The sequence below is a fragment of the Salmo trutta genome, chromosome 25 (genome assembly GCF_901001165.1).
Source record: "Salmo trutta chromosome 25, fSalTru1.1, whole genome shotgun sequence".
NCBI lineage: Eukaryota > Metazoa > Chordata > Actinopteri > Salmoniformes > Salmonidae > Salmo > Salmo trutta.
The window spans coordinates 919,399-935,088 of record NC_042981.1 but is presented as its reverse complement, the minus strand read 5'-3'; the positions used below and the strand labels follow the sequence as shown (position 1 = coordinate 935,088).

Sequence of the window (15,690 nt, the reverse complement as noted above, 5' to 3'; positions counted from 1 at the left end):
TAGACTGATCCTCTACTGTTACCTAACCCCTATCCAGATTAGACTGATCCTCTACTGATACCTAACCCCTATCCAGATTAGACGTTACCTAACCCCTATCCAGATTAGACTGATCCTCTACTGGTACCTAACCCCTATCCAGATTAGACGTTACCTAACCCCTATCCAGATTAGACTGATCCTCTACTGGTACCTAACCCCTATCCAGATTAGACTGATCCTCTACTGGTACCTAACCCCTATCCAGATTAGACGTTACCTAACCCCTATCCAGATTAGACTGATCCTCTATTGGTACCTAACCCCTATCCAGATTAGACTGATCCTCTACTGGTACCTAACCCCTATCCAGATTAGACTGATCCTCTACTGTTACCTAACCCTTATCCAGATTAGACTGATCCTCTACTGTTACCTAACCCCTATCCAGATTAGACGTTACCTAACCCCTATCCAGATTAGACTGATCCTCTACTGGTACCTAACCCCTATCCAGATTAGACTGATCCTCTACTGGTACCTAACCCCTATCCAGATTAGACGTTACCTAACCCCTATCCAGATTAGACTGATCCTCTACTGGTACCTAACCCCTATCCAGAATAGACGTTACCTAACCCCTATCCAGATTAGACTGATCCTCTACTGGTACCTAACCCCTATCCAGATTAGACGTTACCTAACCCCTATCCAGATTAGACTGATCCTCTACTGGTACCTAACCCCTATCCAGATTAGACTGATCCTCTACTGGTACCTAACCCCTATCCAGATTAGACATTACCTAACCCCTATCCAGATTAGACTGATCCTCTACTGGTACCTAACCCCTATCCAGATTAGACGTTACCTAACCCCTATCCAGATTAGACTGATCCTCTACTGGTACCTAACCCCTATCCAGATTAGACTGATCCTCTACTGGTACCTAACCCCTATTCTGATTAGACTGATCCTCTACTGTTACCTAACCCCTATCCAGATTAGACTGATCCTCTACTGGTACCTAACCCCTATCCAGATTAGACGTTACCTAACCCCTATCCAGATTAGACTGATCCTCTACTGTTACCTAACCCCTATCCAGAATAGACGTTACCTAACCCCTATCCAGATTAGACTGATCCTCTACTGTTACCTAACCCCTATCCAGATTAGACTGATCCTCTACTGGTACCTAACCCCTATCCAGATTAGACTGATCCCTTACTGGTACCTAACCCCTATCCAGATTAGACTGATCCTCTACTGTTACCTAACCCCTATCCAGATTAGACTGATCCTCTACTGGTACCTAACCCCTATCCAGATTAGACTGATCCTCTACTGGTACCTAACCCCTATCCAGATTAGATGTTACCTAACCCCTATCCAGATTAGATGTTACCTAACCCCTATCCAGATTAGACGTTACCTAACCCCTATCCAGATTAGACTGATCCTCTACTGGTACCTAACCCCTATCCAGATTAGACTGATCCTCTACTGTTACCTAACCCCTATCCAGATTAGACGTTACCTAACCCCTATCCAGATTAGACTGATCCTCTACTGGTACCTAACCCCTATCCAGATTAGACTGATCCTCTACTGGTACCTAACCCCTATCCAGAAGAGACTGATCCTCTACTGTTACCTAACCCCTATCCAGATTAGACGTTACCTAACCCCTATCCAGATTAGACTGATCCTCTACTGGTACCTAACCCCTATCCAGATTAGACTGATCCTCTACTGGTACCTAACCCCTATCCAGATTAGACGTTACCTAACCCCTATCCAGATTAGACTGATCCTCTACTGGTACCTAACCCCTATCCAGATTAGACTGATCCTCTACTGGTACCTAACCCCTATCCAGATTAGACGTTACCTAACCCCTATCCAGATTAGACTGATCCTCTACTGTTACCTAAACCCTATCCAGATTAGACGTTACCTAACCCCTATCCAGATTATACTGATCCTCTACTGTTACCTAACCCCTATCCAGATTAGACTGATCCTCTACTGGTACCTAACCCCTATCCAGATTAGACTGAACCTCTACTGGTACCTAACCCCTATCCAGATTAGACTGATCCTCTACTGGTACCTAACCCCTATCCAGATTAGACTGATCCTCTACTGGTACCTAACCCCTATCCAGATTAGACGTTACCTAACCCCTATCCAGATTAGACTGATCCTCTACTGTTACCTAACCCCTATCCAGATTAGACTGATCCCCTACTGTTACCTAACCCCTATCCAGATTAGACGTTACCTAACCCCTATCCAGATTAGACTGATCCTCTACTGGTACCTAACCCCTATCCAGATTAGACTGATCCTCTACTGGTACCTAACCCCTATCCAGATTAGACGTTACCTAACCCCTATCCAGATTAGACTGAACCTCTACTGGTACCTAACCCCTATCCAGATTAGACTGATCCTCTACTGGTACCTAACCCCTATCCAGATTAGACTGATCCCCTACTGGTACCTAACCCCTATCCAGATTAGACTGTTAGTGTTGTGTGTGTGCATGTTTAATGAGATGTCTTGGCAGTCCATATTGGGCTTGGTCTCCCTAGACTACTCTGTAATCTGTTCTGGTCTGTCAGGTTCTCCAGTGTGTGGCTCCTAAAGGATCTTTAGCCTGCTCCAGGACTTACTTCTTTGGAACCACTCACATCCCCTACCTAGGTAAACATACCGTATACTTTAAACTGTTTCTAGGATCTACCATAGCTATTTTACTGTACTGTCTCTAGACCTAATATCTGATGTTTCACTTGCAGGGAATGACAACATGCAACAGAGGAAAACAGAACTCCTGTAAGTTCAGCAATAGAAAATGTCTAAACCTGTTAACCCATCTCCCCCATTTGATAACACTGTATATAACGTGTTAAATGTATCTCTTCTAGATCTACGTATGATTTAAGGTGTTAAATGTATCTCTTCTAGATCTACATATGAGTTAAGGTGTTAAATATATCTTCTAGAACAGTGGTTACCAAACTGTGGAGTTTTAAGGAACTCAGACCAGATTTGATCTTTCTCTTGGAAGTTGTAATAGTAGAATGCACAAGGTGACATGTCTAAATGGGGTAGTGCGTCATCAGGTCCTCCTGTCATGTCAGTCAGTACAGACCTTCGAGAGATATTTATAACTTCTCAGAAATGTCCAGATCAACTAGCCCATCTCAGCAGACGTTTTTTTTAGCTACGTTTTTTTTAGTCCATAGATTTTGTAGTAATGTTTCATTCACTCAAATAACATATGAATTCACATTTAGACAGTTTTGCTTTAAACCTGCAAAATGTTCTCACCGCCAACAAGAGGGGTTTGAACAGTTGAACAGTGCTCGTGCCCATAGAATAGGCATGGCGTGCACACATGGGGGGGCGAGGTATGTCCCCCCAATGCTGGAAGTTGGGCCTTAGTGAAACCTGTTGGAAACCCCTGCTCTAGAAGATAATGCCTGAATATTATGTAGAATATGTAAAACATGTACATATTACATGGCCCAAAGTGAGATGAGATGTACAATGAGCAGCTGTCCACATACTTTTGTCCATGTAGTGTATGTACGATGTTAAATGTATCTCTCTTCCAGTCTTCTCTCTCAGATCTATGCAGCAGCCGTCCAGTCGGTCCTGGCTGGAATCAAATGCTACTCCAACACCACTAGTGCTGCTAAGGTGATACACTAGTCCTTTCTCCAACTAGCTACAGTTGGAGTCAGGAGTTTACATACAACTCAGCCAAATACATTTAAACTCAGTTTTTCGCAATTCCTGACATTTAATCCTAGTAAAAATTCTCTGTCTTAGGTGTTAAGTTCATGTTTTAAGTATCCCTATATTTCTGTTATTACGGTGCTATCACTCAGTCAAGAGTGTGCCTGCGCAGGAAGTTAGTTCGCAGATGGACCTAGCCGGGAGTGAAATGGCTACCTTGTAGTGTGTTCATACAGTATAGTAAACTTTGTTAAACTGGAACCTTGTCGTTGTGTCATTTCGAGTTAACATTAGGTCAGTTAGGATCACCACTTTATTTTTAAGGATGTAAAATGTCAGAATAATAGTAGAGAGAATGATTTATTTCAGCTTTTATTTCTTTCATCACATTCCCAGTGGGTCAGAAGTTTACATACACTCAATTAGTATTTGGTAGCATTGCCTTTAAATTGTTTAACTTGGGTCAAACGTTTCGGGTAGCCTTCCACAAGCTTCCCACAATAAGTTGGGTGAATTGTGGCCCATTCCTCCTGACAGAGCTTGTGTAACTGAGTCAGGTTTGTAGGCCTCCTTGCTCGCACAAGCTTTTTCAGATCTGCGCACAAATGTTCTATAGGATTGAGGTCAGGGCTTTGTGATGGCCACTCCAATAACTTGACTTTGTTGTCCTTAAGCCATTTTGCCACAACTTTGGGAGTATGCTTGGGGTCATTGTCCATTTGGAAGAACCATTTGCGACCAAGCTTTAACTTCCTGACTGATGTCTTGAGATGTTGCTTCAATATATCCACATAATTTCCACCCTCATGATGCCATCTATTTTGTGAAGTGCACCAGTCCCTCCTGCAGCAAAGCACCCCCACAACATGATGCTGCCACCCCCGTGCTTCATGGTTGGGATGGTGTTCTTCGGCTTGCAAGCCTCCCCCTTTTTCCTCCAAACATAACAATGGTCATTATGGCCAAACAGTTCTATTTTTGTTTCATCAGACCAGAGGACATTTCTCCAAAAAGTACGATCTTTGTCCCCATGTGCAGTTGCAAACCGTTGTCTGGCTTTTTTACGGCGGTTTTGGAGCAGTGGCTTCTTCCTTGCTGAGCGGCCTTTCAGGTTATGTCGGTATAGGACTCGTTTTACTGTGGATATAGATACTTTTGTACCTGTTTCCTCCAGCATCTTCACAAGGTCCTTTGCTGTTGTTCTGGGATTGATTTGCACTTTTCGCACCAAAGTGCGTTCATCTCTAGGAGACAGAATGCGTCTCCTTCCTGAGCGGTATGACGGCTGAGTGGTCCCATGGTGTTTCTACTTGCAAACTATTGTTTGTACAGATGAACGTGGTACCTTCAGGCGTTTGGAAATTGCTCCCAAGGATGAACCAGACTTGTGGAGGTCTACAATTTTTTTCTGAGGTCTTGGCTGATTTCTTTTGATTTTCCCATGATGTCAAGCAAAGAGGCACTGAGTTTGAAGGTAGGCCTTGAAATACATCCACAGGTACACCTACAATTGACTCAAATGATGTCAATTAGCCTATCAGAAGCTTCTAAAGCCATGACATCATTTTCTGGAATTTTCCAAGCTGTTTAAAGGCACAGTCAACTTAGTGTATGTAAACTTCTGACCCACAGTGAATTATAAGTGAAATAATCTGTCTGTAAACAATTGTTGGAAAAATTACTTGTGTCATGCACAAAGTAGATGTCCTAACCGACTTGTCAAAACTATAGTTTGTTAACAAGAAATTTGTGGAGTGGTTGAAAAACTCCAACCTAAGTGTATGTAAACTTCTGACTTCAACTGCACGTTTGCTGTAACTAGCTATACATGGTATACTATAACTAATGGTATACTATAACTAGCTATACATGGTATACTATAACTAATGGTATACTATAACTAGCTATACACATTTGCTGTAACTAGCTATACATGGTATACTGAAGGGGAAAGGGGGATACCTAGTCAATGGTGAGGGGGGCTGCCATAATCCATGTCTTCGCTGCCCTGGGAACACTGGGTTAACTGCCTTGCTCAGGGGCAGAACGAAACATTTTTACATTATCAGCTCGGGGATTCCATCTAGTAAACTTTCGCTTGTTGGCTCAACGCTCTAACCACTGAGCTACCTAACTAGCTATACACGTTTGCTGTAACTAGCTATGCACGGTATACTGTAACTAGCTATACACAGTATGCTGTAACTAGCTAGGCACGGCGCTATACTGTAGGCGTTGGATGAGGACGAGTGTTTCGTTACTGACTGAAACTTGTGTATATTTCCAGGCGAAGGACGTAGCAGAGCATACCTTCCAGCTGGCGCTGGACTCGGCCCACCTGCCTCAGTACAGGACTGCTCTCAGGTACCAGCACACCTGTCACAATAGATAACAATTCTACCTTTGTATTCCAATAGAAGGAAGAAGGTATTTAATGTCATATGTGTCCTCTGAATGATGACGTTAGCTGATCTAGTATAAAGTGTTCTACCTGTTTCATTAGTGTCCTCTGAATGATGACGTTAGCTGATCTAGTATAAAGTGTTCTACCTGTTTCATTAGTGTCCTCTGAATGATGACGTTAGCTGATCTAGTATAAAGTGTTCTACCTGTTGTTTCATTAGTGTTCTCTGAATGATGACGTTAGCTGATCTAGTATAAAGTGTTCTACCTGTTTCATTAGTGTTCTCTGAATGATGACGTTAGCTGATCTAGTATAAAGTGTTCTACCTGTTGTTTCATTAGTGTTCTCTGAATGACGACGTTAGCTGATCTAGTATAAAGTGTTCTACCTGTTTCATTAGTGTTCTCTGAATGATGACGTTAGCTGATCTAGTATAAAGTGTTCTACCTGTTGTTTCATTAGTGTCCTCTGAATGATGACGTTAGCTGATCTAGTATAAAGTGTTCTACCTGTTGTTTCATTAGTGTCCTCTGAATGACGACATTAGCTGATCTAGTATAAAGTGTTCTACCTGTTGTTTCATTAGTGTCCTCTGAATGATGACGTTAGCTGATCTAGTATAAAGTGTTGTTTTCTCTCTCAGATCTAAAAGTGTTTTCCACATCCAAGCTGTGAACAACCAGGGCAGGTGGGTGCTGGTTTGTTATAAAGAAAGTGTTTAATCACACTATGATTCAATGTTGTCAGTTTGAATCGTTGAATGAGTGATTGGTGATTATATACATTTGTCCTGGGGCTTTTTATTGACTCGTTGTTTTCCTAAATGTTCAGTTTTTTCTTGTTTTCCTTTTCAGAATTGTTCCTCTGAGTGAAGAAGGGAGCTGCTTCTTGGTGAAAACTGTAAGTCAATACTTCCAACCTGATAATTGTTACACAACATTTGCGGTTGGCATGTCACTGTGTTTGATTGATTGATTAAATTGGAATGAATTACAATGTTCGTTTTCTGTCCATCACTCCCAGACCTCCAGTGGGGTTCAGGGGTCAAGGGTTAAGGGTTATATGTTATAGTGGTGGTTGTGTGTTCCAGACCTCCAGTGGGGTTCAGGGGTCAGGGGTTAAGGGTTATATGTTATAGTGGTGGTTGTGTGTTCCAGACCTCCAGTGGGGTTCAGGGGTCAGGGGTTAAGGGTTATAGGTTATAGTGGTGGTTGTGTGTTCCAGACCTCCAGTGGGGTCAGGGGTTAAGGGTTATAGGTTATAGTGGTGGTTGTGTGTCCCAGGCCTCCAGTGGGGTCAGGGGTTATAGGTTATAGGTTATAGTGGTGGTTGTGTTACCCAGGCCTCCAGTGGGGTTCAGGGGTCAGGGGTTATAGGTTATAGTGGTGGTTGTGTGTTCCAGACCTCCAGTGGGGTTCAGGGGTCAGGGGTTAAGGGTTATAGGTTATAGTGGTGGTTGTGTGTTCCAGACCTCCAGTGGGGTTCAGGGGTTAAGGGTTATAGGTTATAGTGGTGGTTGTGTGTTCCAGGCGTCCAGTGGGGTTCAGGGGTCAGGGGTTAAGGGTTATATGTTATAGTGGTGGTTGTGTGTCCCAGGCGTCCATGTCAGTGTACGACATCCCAGATCTCCAGTGGGGTCAGGGGTTAAGGGTTATATGTTATAGTAGTGGTTGTGTGTTCCAGACCTCCAGTGGGGTCAGGGGTTAAGGGTTATAGGTTATAGTGGTGGTTGTGTGTTCCAGACCTCCAGTGGGGTTCAGGGGTCAAGGGTTAAGGGTTATATGTTATAGTGGTGGTTGTGTGTTCCAGACCTCCAGTGGGGTTCAGGGGTCAGGGGTTAAGGGTTATATGTTATAGTGGTGGTTGTGTGTTCCAGACCTCCAGTGGGGTTCAGGGGTCAGGGGTTATAGGTTATAGTGGTGGTTGTGTGTTCCAGACCTCCAGTGGGGTTCAGGGGTCAAGGGTTAAGGGTTATATGTTATAGTGGTGGTTGTGTGTTCCAGACCTCCAGTGGGGTTCAGGGGTCAGGGGTTAAGGGTTATATGTTATAGTGGTGGTTGTGTGTTCCAGACCTCCAGTGGGGTTCAGGGGTCAGGGGTTAAGGGTTATAGGTTATAGTGGTGGTTGTGTGTTCCAGACCTCCAGTGGGGTCAGGGGTTAAGGGTTATAGGTTATAGTGGTGGTTGTGTGTCCCAGGCCTCCAGTGGGGTCAGGGGTTATAGGTTATAGGTTATAGTGGTGGTTGTGTTACCCAGGCCTCCAGTGGGGTTCAGGGGTCAGGGGTTATAGGTTATAGTGGTGGTTGTGTGTTCCAGACCTCCAGTGGGGTTCAGGGGTCAGGGGTTAAGGGTTATAGGTTATAGTGGTGGTTGTGTGTTCCAGACCTCCAGTGGGGTTCAGGGGTTAAGGGTTATAGGTTATAGTGGTGGTTGTGTGTTCCAGGCGTCCAGTGGGGTTCAGGGGTCAGGGGTTAAGGGTTATATGTTATAGTGGTGGTTGTGTGTCCCAGGCGTCCATGTCAGTGTACGACATCCCAGATCTCCAGTGGGGTCAGGGGTTAAGGGTTATATGTTATAGTAGTGGTTGTGTGTTCCAGACCTCCAGTGGGGTCAGGGGTTAAGGGTTATAGGTTATAGTGGTGGTTGTGTGTTCCAGACCTCCAGTGGGGTCAGGGTTCAGGGGTTAAGGGTTATATGTTATCGTGGTGGTTGTGTGTTCCAGACCTCCAGTGGGGTTCAGGGGTCAGGGGTTAAGGGTTATATGTTATAGTGGTGGTTGTGTGTTCCAGGCGTCCAGTGGGGTTCAGGGGTTAAGGGTTATATGTTATAGTGGTGGTTGTGTGTTCCAGGCGTCCATGTCAGTGTACGACATCCCAGACCTCCAGTGGGGTAAAGGAGACCTGGGCTCTGTAATCTTCTCTGAGTCCTTCCTGGTGTCCAGTATCAACATCCAACAGAAAGGTAAGAGAGACACATACTGTTAGGTCTGACCGATGCCTAGTCCCTATTGTTTTAAACTGTGAGTCATGGTGTTCCTCCTGTTTAACTGTAATGTTGAGTCTTTCTGTCCTGTAGATGGAAGTGTTTCCTCAGACAGCTGCTACACCATCCTGACTACAGCTCTGCCTCGATATGTCTGCTGGCTGGTACGCTACCCTCTCTCCTCTTTCCTCTCCTCTCTTCTCTCTTCTTTCCTCTCATCTCTCCTCCCTTTCCTCTCTTCCTTCCTCTCTTCTTTCCTCTCTCCTTTCCTCTCTCCTTTCCTCTCTCCTTTCCTCTCTTCTTTCCTCTCTTCCTTCCTCTCTTCCTTCCTCTCTTCCTTCCTCTCTTCCTTCCTCTCTTCCTTCCTCTATTCCTTCCTCTCTCCTTTCCTCTCTTCTTTCCTCTCTTCCTCTCTCCTCTCCTCTCTCTCCTCTCTCTCCTCTCTCTCCGTTCATCCAGGGATCAAGTCGCCTACTTTCAACAAAATGGCTGGGCTTCAAGGGCTTCAAAACGACTGCCGTCTGACCTGCAAATCACCTTGCATCATAAATAACTGCTAATTATAATTTGTAGATGAGTCAGTCACAATTTATCCATAATGCATTGTGGGTTTGATCCTCTTGATCACAGCCGTTGTTAACTGTGTGCCCTAATGGTTTCAGGTGGAGTCTGATGTGAAGCATTCTGAGAAGGCCCAGGTCCTGCTGAAGGTCAGACAATAACAGCTGGTGTTTTCTATATTGCAGTTGTTACATTGAGAAATGCTGGTTCATTGTGTTGATGTGTGTGTTTTTAATCCCCAGGAAGAGGATGGTACCTGCCTGGGCACCTCGTTGACTACAGCAGACACAGCTCATGTGTTCTCCAACAGCCAGCTCTCCACTCCAGAGGAAGGTCACAACTACTTTAATGCTCTCTCTGTAGTCAGTCAGCCAGCCAGCCAGTCAGCCAGTCAGTCAGTCAGTCAGTCAGCCAGCCAGCCAGCTCTCCACTCCAGAGGAAGGTCACACATACTTTAATGCTCTCTCTGTAGTCAGCCAGCCAGCCAGTCAGTTAGCCAGCCAGCCAGTCAGTCAGTCAGCCAGCCAGCCAGCCAGCCAGTCAGTCAGTCAGCCAGCCAGCTCTCCACTCCAGAGGAAGGTCACACATACTTGAATGCTCTCTCTGTAGTCAGCCAGCCAGCCAGTCAGTTAGTCAGTTAGCCAAAGTCCCAGCTTTGATGCACCTGTACTGACCTTGCCTTCTGGATGATAGCGGGGTGAACAGGCAGTGGCTCGGGTGGTTGTTGTCCTTCATGATCTTTTTGGCCTTCCTGTGACATCGGGTGATGTAGGTGTCCTGGAGGGCAGGTAGTTTGCCCCCGGTGATGCATTGTGCAGACCTCACTACCCTCTGGAGAGCCTTACGGTTATGGGCGGAGCAGCTGCCGTACCAGGCGGTGATACAGCCCGACAGGATGCTCTCGATTGTGCATCTGTAAAAGTTAGTGAGTGTTTTCGGTGACAAGCCAAATTTCTTCAGCCTCCTGAGGTTGAAGAGGCTCTGCTGCGCCTTCTTCACCACGCTGGTGAATTCAGTTACCTTAGCTTTCTTGGGAAATCAGAACGATGGCTATTTAAAAAGCAATCCACTCGAACGCAGCCAGCCAGCCAGCCAGTCAGTGTGTCAGTTATTTAATGAGTTAATGAGTTAGTCTGTAGTTAATGTGAATGATGTCCCTTTAACCCCCTGTGTGTCTGTATGTTTCAGGTAAGATGAGCTTCTTCACAGAGGGCATCCTGTTCCTCCATCCTCAGTACGGAACCATCACTCTACCCAGGAGCCTCATCAGCAGTATCAAGCTGTATGACCTGGTACGTTTCTCTACCAGAACACAGGGAGTTACATGGGGCTGTCTCCCAGAGGGCACCTTGTTCCCTATAGTGCACTACTGTGGACCAGGGACCTGGGAACAAATCAAATCAAATGTTATTTGTCACGTGCCGAAAGTGTTTTCTACAAGTACACGGAGTAGCCAGCCACGTGTCCCTGGGTCAGGGCCTATTTTAGTGGCCTCTGGTACATTCTGATGCCTCTGGTACATTCCAATGCCTCTGGTACATTCTCATGCCTCTGGTACATTCTGATGCCTCTGGTACATTCTGATGTCTCTGGTACATTCTGATGCCTCTGGTACATTCTGATGCCTCTGGTAGATTATCATGCCTCTGGTACATTCTGATGCCTCTGGTACATTCTGATGTCTCTGGTACATTCTCATGCCTCTGGTACATTCTGATGCCTCTGGTAGATTATCATGCCTCTGGTACATTCTGATGCCTCTGGTACATTCTGATGTCTCTGGTACATTCCGATGCCTCTGGTACATTCTGATGCCTCTGGTAGATTATCATGCCTCTGGTACATTCCGATGCCTCTGGTACATTCTGATGCCTTGATTCCATCTGAAATGCACAGTGAGCTCAGGGCATGCTTAGCCCAGCATGCATCTGTAGCCTTCTTGTGTGCTGCTATAGCCCCTTGCTTTAGCTACTGTCATGGAGTTCACTAAATATTTTCATCAAGAAACTGATAAAACGCACAGCTTCTAAATGAAGGTGACTTAGAAAAGAGGACCCAGAGAGGGAGTGTGGTGATGTAATGTCCACAACTAAAGAATCATTATGGAGTCTGAAAAGACTCGTGATGGGGTACTTACATTTACGTCATTTAGCAGACGCTCTTATCCAGAGCGACTTACAAATTGGTGCATTCACCTTATGATATCCAGTGGAACAACCACTTTAAAATAGTACATCTAAATCTTTTTGGGGGGGGACTTACTATGTACATATGCTAAGCTAGAAAACTAAGTGTGTCATTGTAGCAAAGTATTTAGAAACTAAAAACCAGATCTCTTAAAAGCCCAGTAGGCCTGACATATTACCTCTTTCAAGGAGCTTTCCATTTTGACAGGGCTATGTTGCCTAAAAACCTTTCGGCCTTCCCATAGAAAAATGTGAAAACAACTCTGCATCTCTGCCCAGCCTGGCAAGAGTGGCCTGAAGGGTGTTTATCATCCTCAGTGGCTCTGCAAGCGCCAAGAGGGTATTTTCCTCTACTGGCCTGCTCTCCAGGTACCATCGCATGAACCTGAAGCAAGTCTCTGGCCAAACTCGTGTTTCTAAAAATGAATTCAAAGGAACTGTAGACTGAGCCGAACAAGGCATTTTTGTTTCATTTGTATTTTATTCACAGTAAGTCACAGCCTATATGTGCAATGTATAGACTATAATGATTTAATACAACAAAATGTTGTTTAAATGCTGAGCGTTTTAAGTCCCTACCAGTATGTTGCGTCGCACTCGCAAATGCTTCACAATGTATTCCTTTGTAGAATATAGCCTTGAAATCATTGAAAATACACAGCCTAAATAATGCACTAGTCTTCCTGTCTGGCTCCTGACCCATTTAGTGTTAATATGCTGTTTAATATGACATGGAGCCTATTTCAAAATAAGCGCTTCTTTACAGTCACCTTTTCATGTTGGTTATTAAAATACTTTTCATTCAAATCATATGGTTTGGTTTCAATACTTCAAGACCAAATGGTAGGTCCAGGTAGTCACAATAATAGATGGGTGTTGGTTAAATAGTGATTTTAATGAATGGAGCGAATTTGGAGCTGCAGTTTTTTTTTTTTTATCCTGTGAGCAAGGAGCGATTTTTAGCGGAGAGGTTGGAAAGGACTTTGAGAGCCAGCGAGATATGAGCGGGATATCTGACTGCTCAACTCCGCTCACATACTCTCGTCTATCATACTCTCAAAATCACTCTTTTTCAACAGAAAAGCAACAAAATCGAAAGTTCTACGTCCACAACAATAAACCACATCAGGAGGCCACATTCATCTAATGTTTTCATAATTTTTCTGCAGATAATAGCCAGAAAGCCTAGGCCTACCAATAGCCAAATGAATGGCTCTTACTGATGTAATTTGGTAGGCTACATTGACTACATGAGAGCCGCTCACTTTAGCCAACCAGCTTTCCATCCATCAATTTTTACTAGAGGAGAGCCGCTCACATAGATAATGGCGCCGAAGGAGATGGCCGCCGTTTTACGATCCCGTAACCAGTTGTGCATGTTTTTTTCGCGTTATTTGTAACTTATTATGTGCATAATGTTTCTGCCACCGTGTCTTATGATTGAAAAGAGCTTCTTGATATCAGGGCATTGATTTACTCACCCTGTACTGGAGGAATTCTTCTTCTTCAACGAGTCGGACGGGAAGGATTTACTCCAGACACCCAACAATGCCCTCATCCCCGTTATTCACAGGAGGAAAAGACGGAGCTATCGTGGACGAAAGTCCGGGTGCCTTTTAAGGATCCGTCGCCGAGAGGGTAATCTCCTATTAGCCAACGTACAATCAATGGATAATAAAATAGACAATCTACGAGCACGTTTATTCTACCAACGGGACATTCAAAACTGTAATATCTAATGTTTGCCCATTCCTCCTGACAGAACTGGTGTAACTGAGTCAGGTTTGTAGGCCTCCTTGCTCGCACACACTTTTTCAGTTCTGCCCACAAATGTTCTATAGGATTGAGGTCAGGGCTTTTTGCCACAACTTTGGAAGTATGTATGGGGTCATTGTCCATTTGGAAGACCCATTTGCGACCAAGCTTTAACTTCCTGACTGATGTCTTAAGATGTTGCTTCAATATATGCACATAATTTTCCAGCCTCATGATGCCATCTATTCTGTGAAGTGCACCAGTCCCTCCTGCAGCAAAGCACCCCTACAACATGATGCTGCCACCCCCGTGCTTCACGGTTGGGATGGTGTTCTTCAGCTTACAAGCCTCCCCCTTTTTCCTCCGAACATAACGATGGTCATTATGGCCAAACAGTTCTATTTTTGTTTCATCAGACCAGAGGACATTTCTCCAAAAAGTACGATCTTTGTCCCCATGTGCAGTTGCAAACCGTAGTCTGGCTTTTTTATGGCAGTTTTGGAGCAGTGGCTTCTTCCTTGCTGAGCGGCCTTTCAGGTTATGTCGATATAGGACTCGTTTTACTGTGGATATAGATACTTTGTACCTGTTTCCTCCAGCATCTTCACAACGTCCTTTGTTGTTGTTCTGGGATTGATTTGCACTTTTCGCATCAAAGTACGTTCATCTCTAGGAGACAGAACGCGTCTCCTTCCTGAGCGGTATGACGGCTGCGTGGTCCCATGGTGTTTATACTTGCGTACTATTGTTTGTACAGATGAACGTGGTACCTTCAGGCGTTTGGAAATTGCTCCCAAGGATGAACCAGACTTGTGGAGGTCTTGGCTGATTTCTTTTGATTTTCCATGATGTCAAGCAAAGAGACACTGAATTTGAAGGTAGGCCTTGAAATACATCCACAGGTACACCTCCAATTTACTCAAATGATGTCAATTAGTCTATCAGAAGCTTCTAACGCCATGACATCATTTTCTGGAATTTTCCAAGCTGTTTAAAGACACAGTCAACTTAGTGTATGTAAACTTCTGACCCACGAATTGTGATACAGTGAATTATAAGTGAAATAATCTGTCTATAAACAATTATTGGAAAAATGACTTGTGTCATGCCTAAAGTAGATGTCCTAACCGACTTGCCAAAACTATAGTTTGTTAACAAGACATTTGTGGAGTGGTTGAACAACGAGTTTTAATGACTCCAACCTAGTGTATGTGAACTTCCGACTTCAACTGTATATTTTTCGTAGCTGTCTATGTACCACCACAGACCGATGGTGGCACTAAGACCTCACTCAATGAGCTGTATACGGCCATAAGCAAACAGGAAAACGCTCATCCAGAGGTGGCTCTCCTAGTGGCCGGGGACTTTAATGCAGGGAAACTCAAATCAGTTTTACCTAATTTCTATCAGCATGTTAAATGTGCGACCAGAGGAAAAACATACAAAGCTCTCCCTCGCCCTCCATTTGGCAAATCTGACCATAATTCTATCCTCCTGATTCCTGCTTACAAGCAAAAATTAAAGCAGGAAGCACCAGTGACTCGGTCTATAGGAAAATGGTCAGATGAAGCAGATGCTAAACTACAGGACTGTTTTGCTATCACAGACTGGAACATGTTCCGGGATTCTTCCGATGGCATTGAGGAGTACACCACATCAGTCACTGGCTTTATCAATAAGTGCATCGATGATGTCGTCCCCACAGTGACCGTACGTACATACCCCAACCAGAAGCCATGGATTACAGGCAACAATCGCACTGATATATATATATATTTTTAATTTAACTAGGAAAGTCGGTTAAGAACAAATTATTATTTACAATGACAGCCTAGGAACAGTTAACTGCCTTGTTCAGGGGCAGAACGACAGATTTTTACCTTGTCAGCTTGGGGATTCGACCTAGAAACCTTTCGGTTACTGGCCCAATTCTCTAACTACTAAGCTACTAAGCTATTACAGACTACAAAGGGAAGCACAGCCACGAGCTGCCCAGTGACACGAACCTACCCAGGCGAGCTAAATTACTTCGAGGCAAGTAACACTGAAACATGCGCGAGAGCACCAACTG

At 44.4% G+C, this 15,690-nt stretch overlaps 1 protein-coding gene across 2 annotated transcripts in view; it reads left to right on the top strand.

Annotated features, from left to right (window-relative positions):
* dnaaf9 (dynein axonemal assembly factor 9) overlaps window positions 1–15,690 on the top strand; it is a 100,522-nt gene that overhangs the window by 35,981 nt on the left and 48,851 nt on the right. For both annotated transcript variants that reach the window (XM_029712596.1, XM_029712595.1), the window contains exons 10-20: window positions 2,610–2,691; window positions 2,787–2,823; window positions 3,609–3,693; window positions 6,020–6,096; window positions 6,780–6,824; window positions 6,991–7,036; window positions 8,985–9,096; window positions 9,211–9,281; window positions 9,780–9,827; window positions 9,921–10,011; window positions 10,867–10,970. In XM_029712596.1, the coding sequence (XP_029568456.1) occupies window positions 2,610–2,691; window positions 2,787–2,823; window positions 3,609–3,693; window positions 6,020–6,096; window positions 6,780–6,824; window positions 6,991–7,036; window positions 8,985–9,096; window positions 9,211–9,281; window positions 9,780–9,827; window positions 9,921–10,011; window positions 10,867–10,970 (798 nt within the window). The remainder of the gene's footprint in view (window positions 1–2,609; window positions 2,692–2,786; window positions 2,824–3,608; window positions 3,694–6,019; window positions 6,097–6,779; window positions 6,825–6,990; window positions 7,037–8,984; window positions 9,097–9,210; window positions 9,282–9,779; window positions 9,828–9,920; window positions 10,012–10,866; window positions 10,971–15,690) is intronic.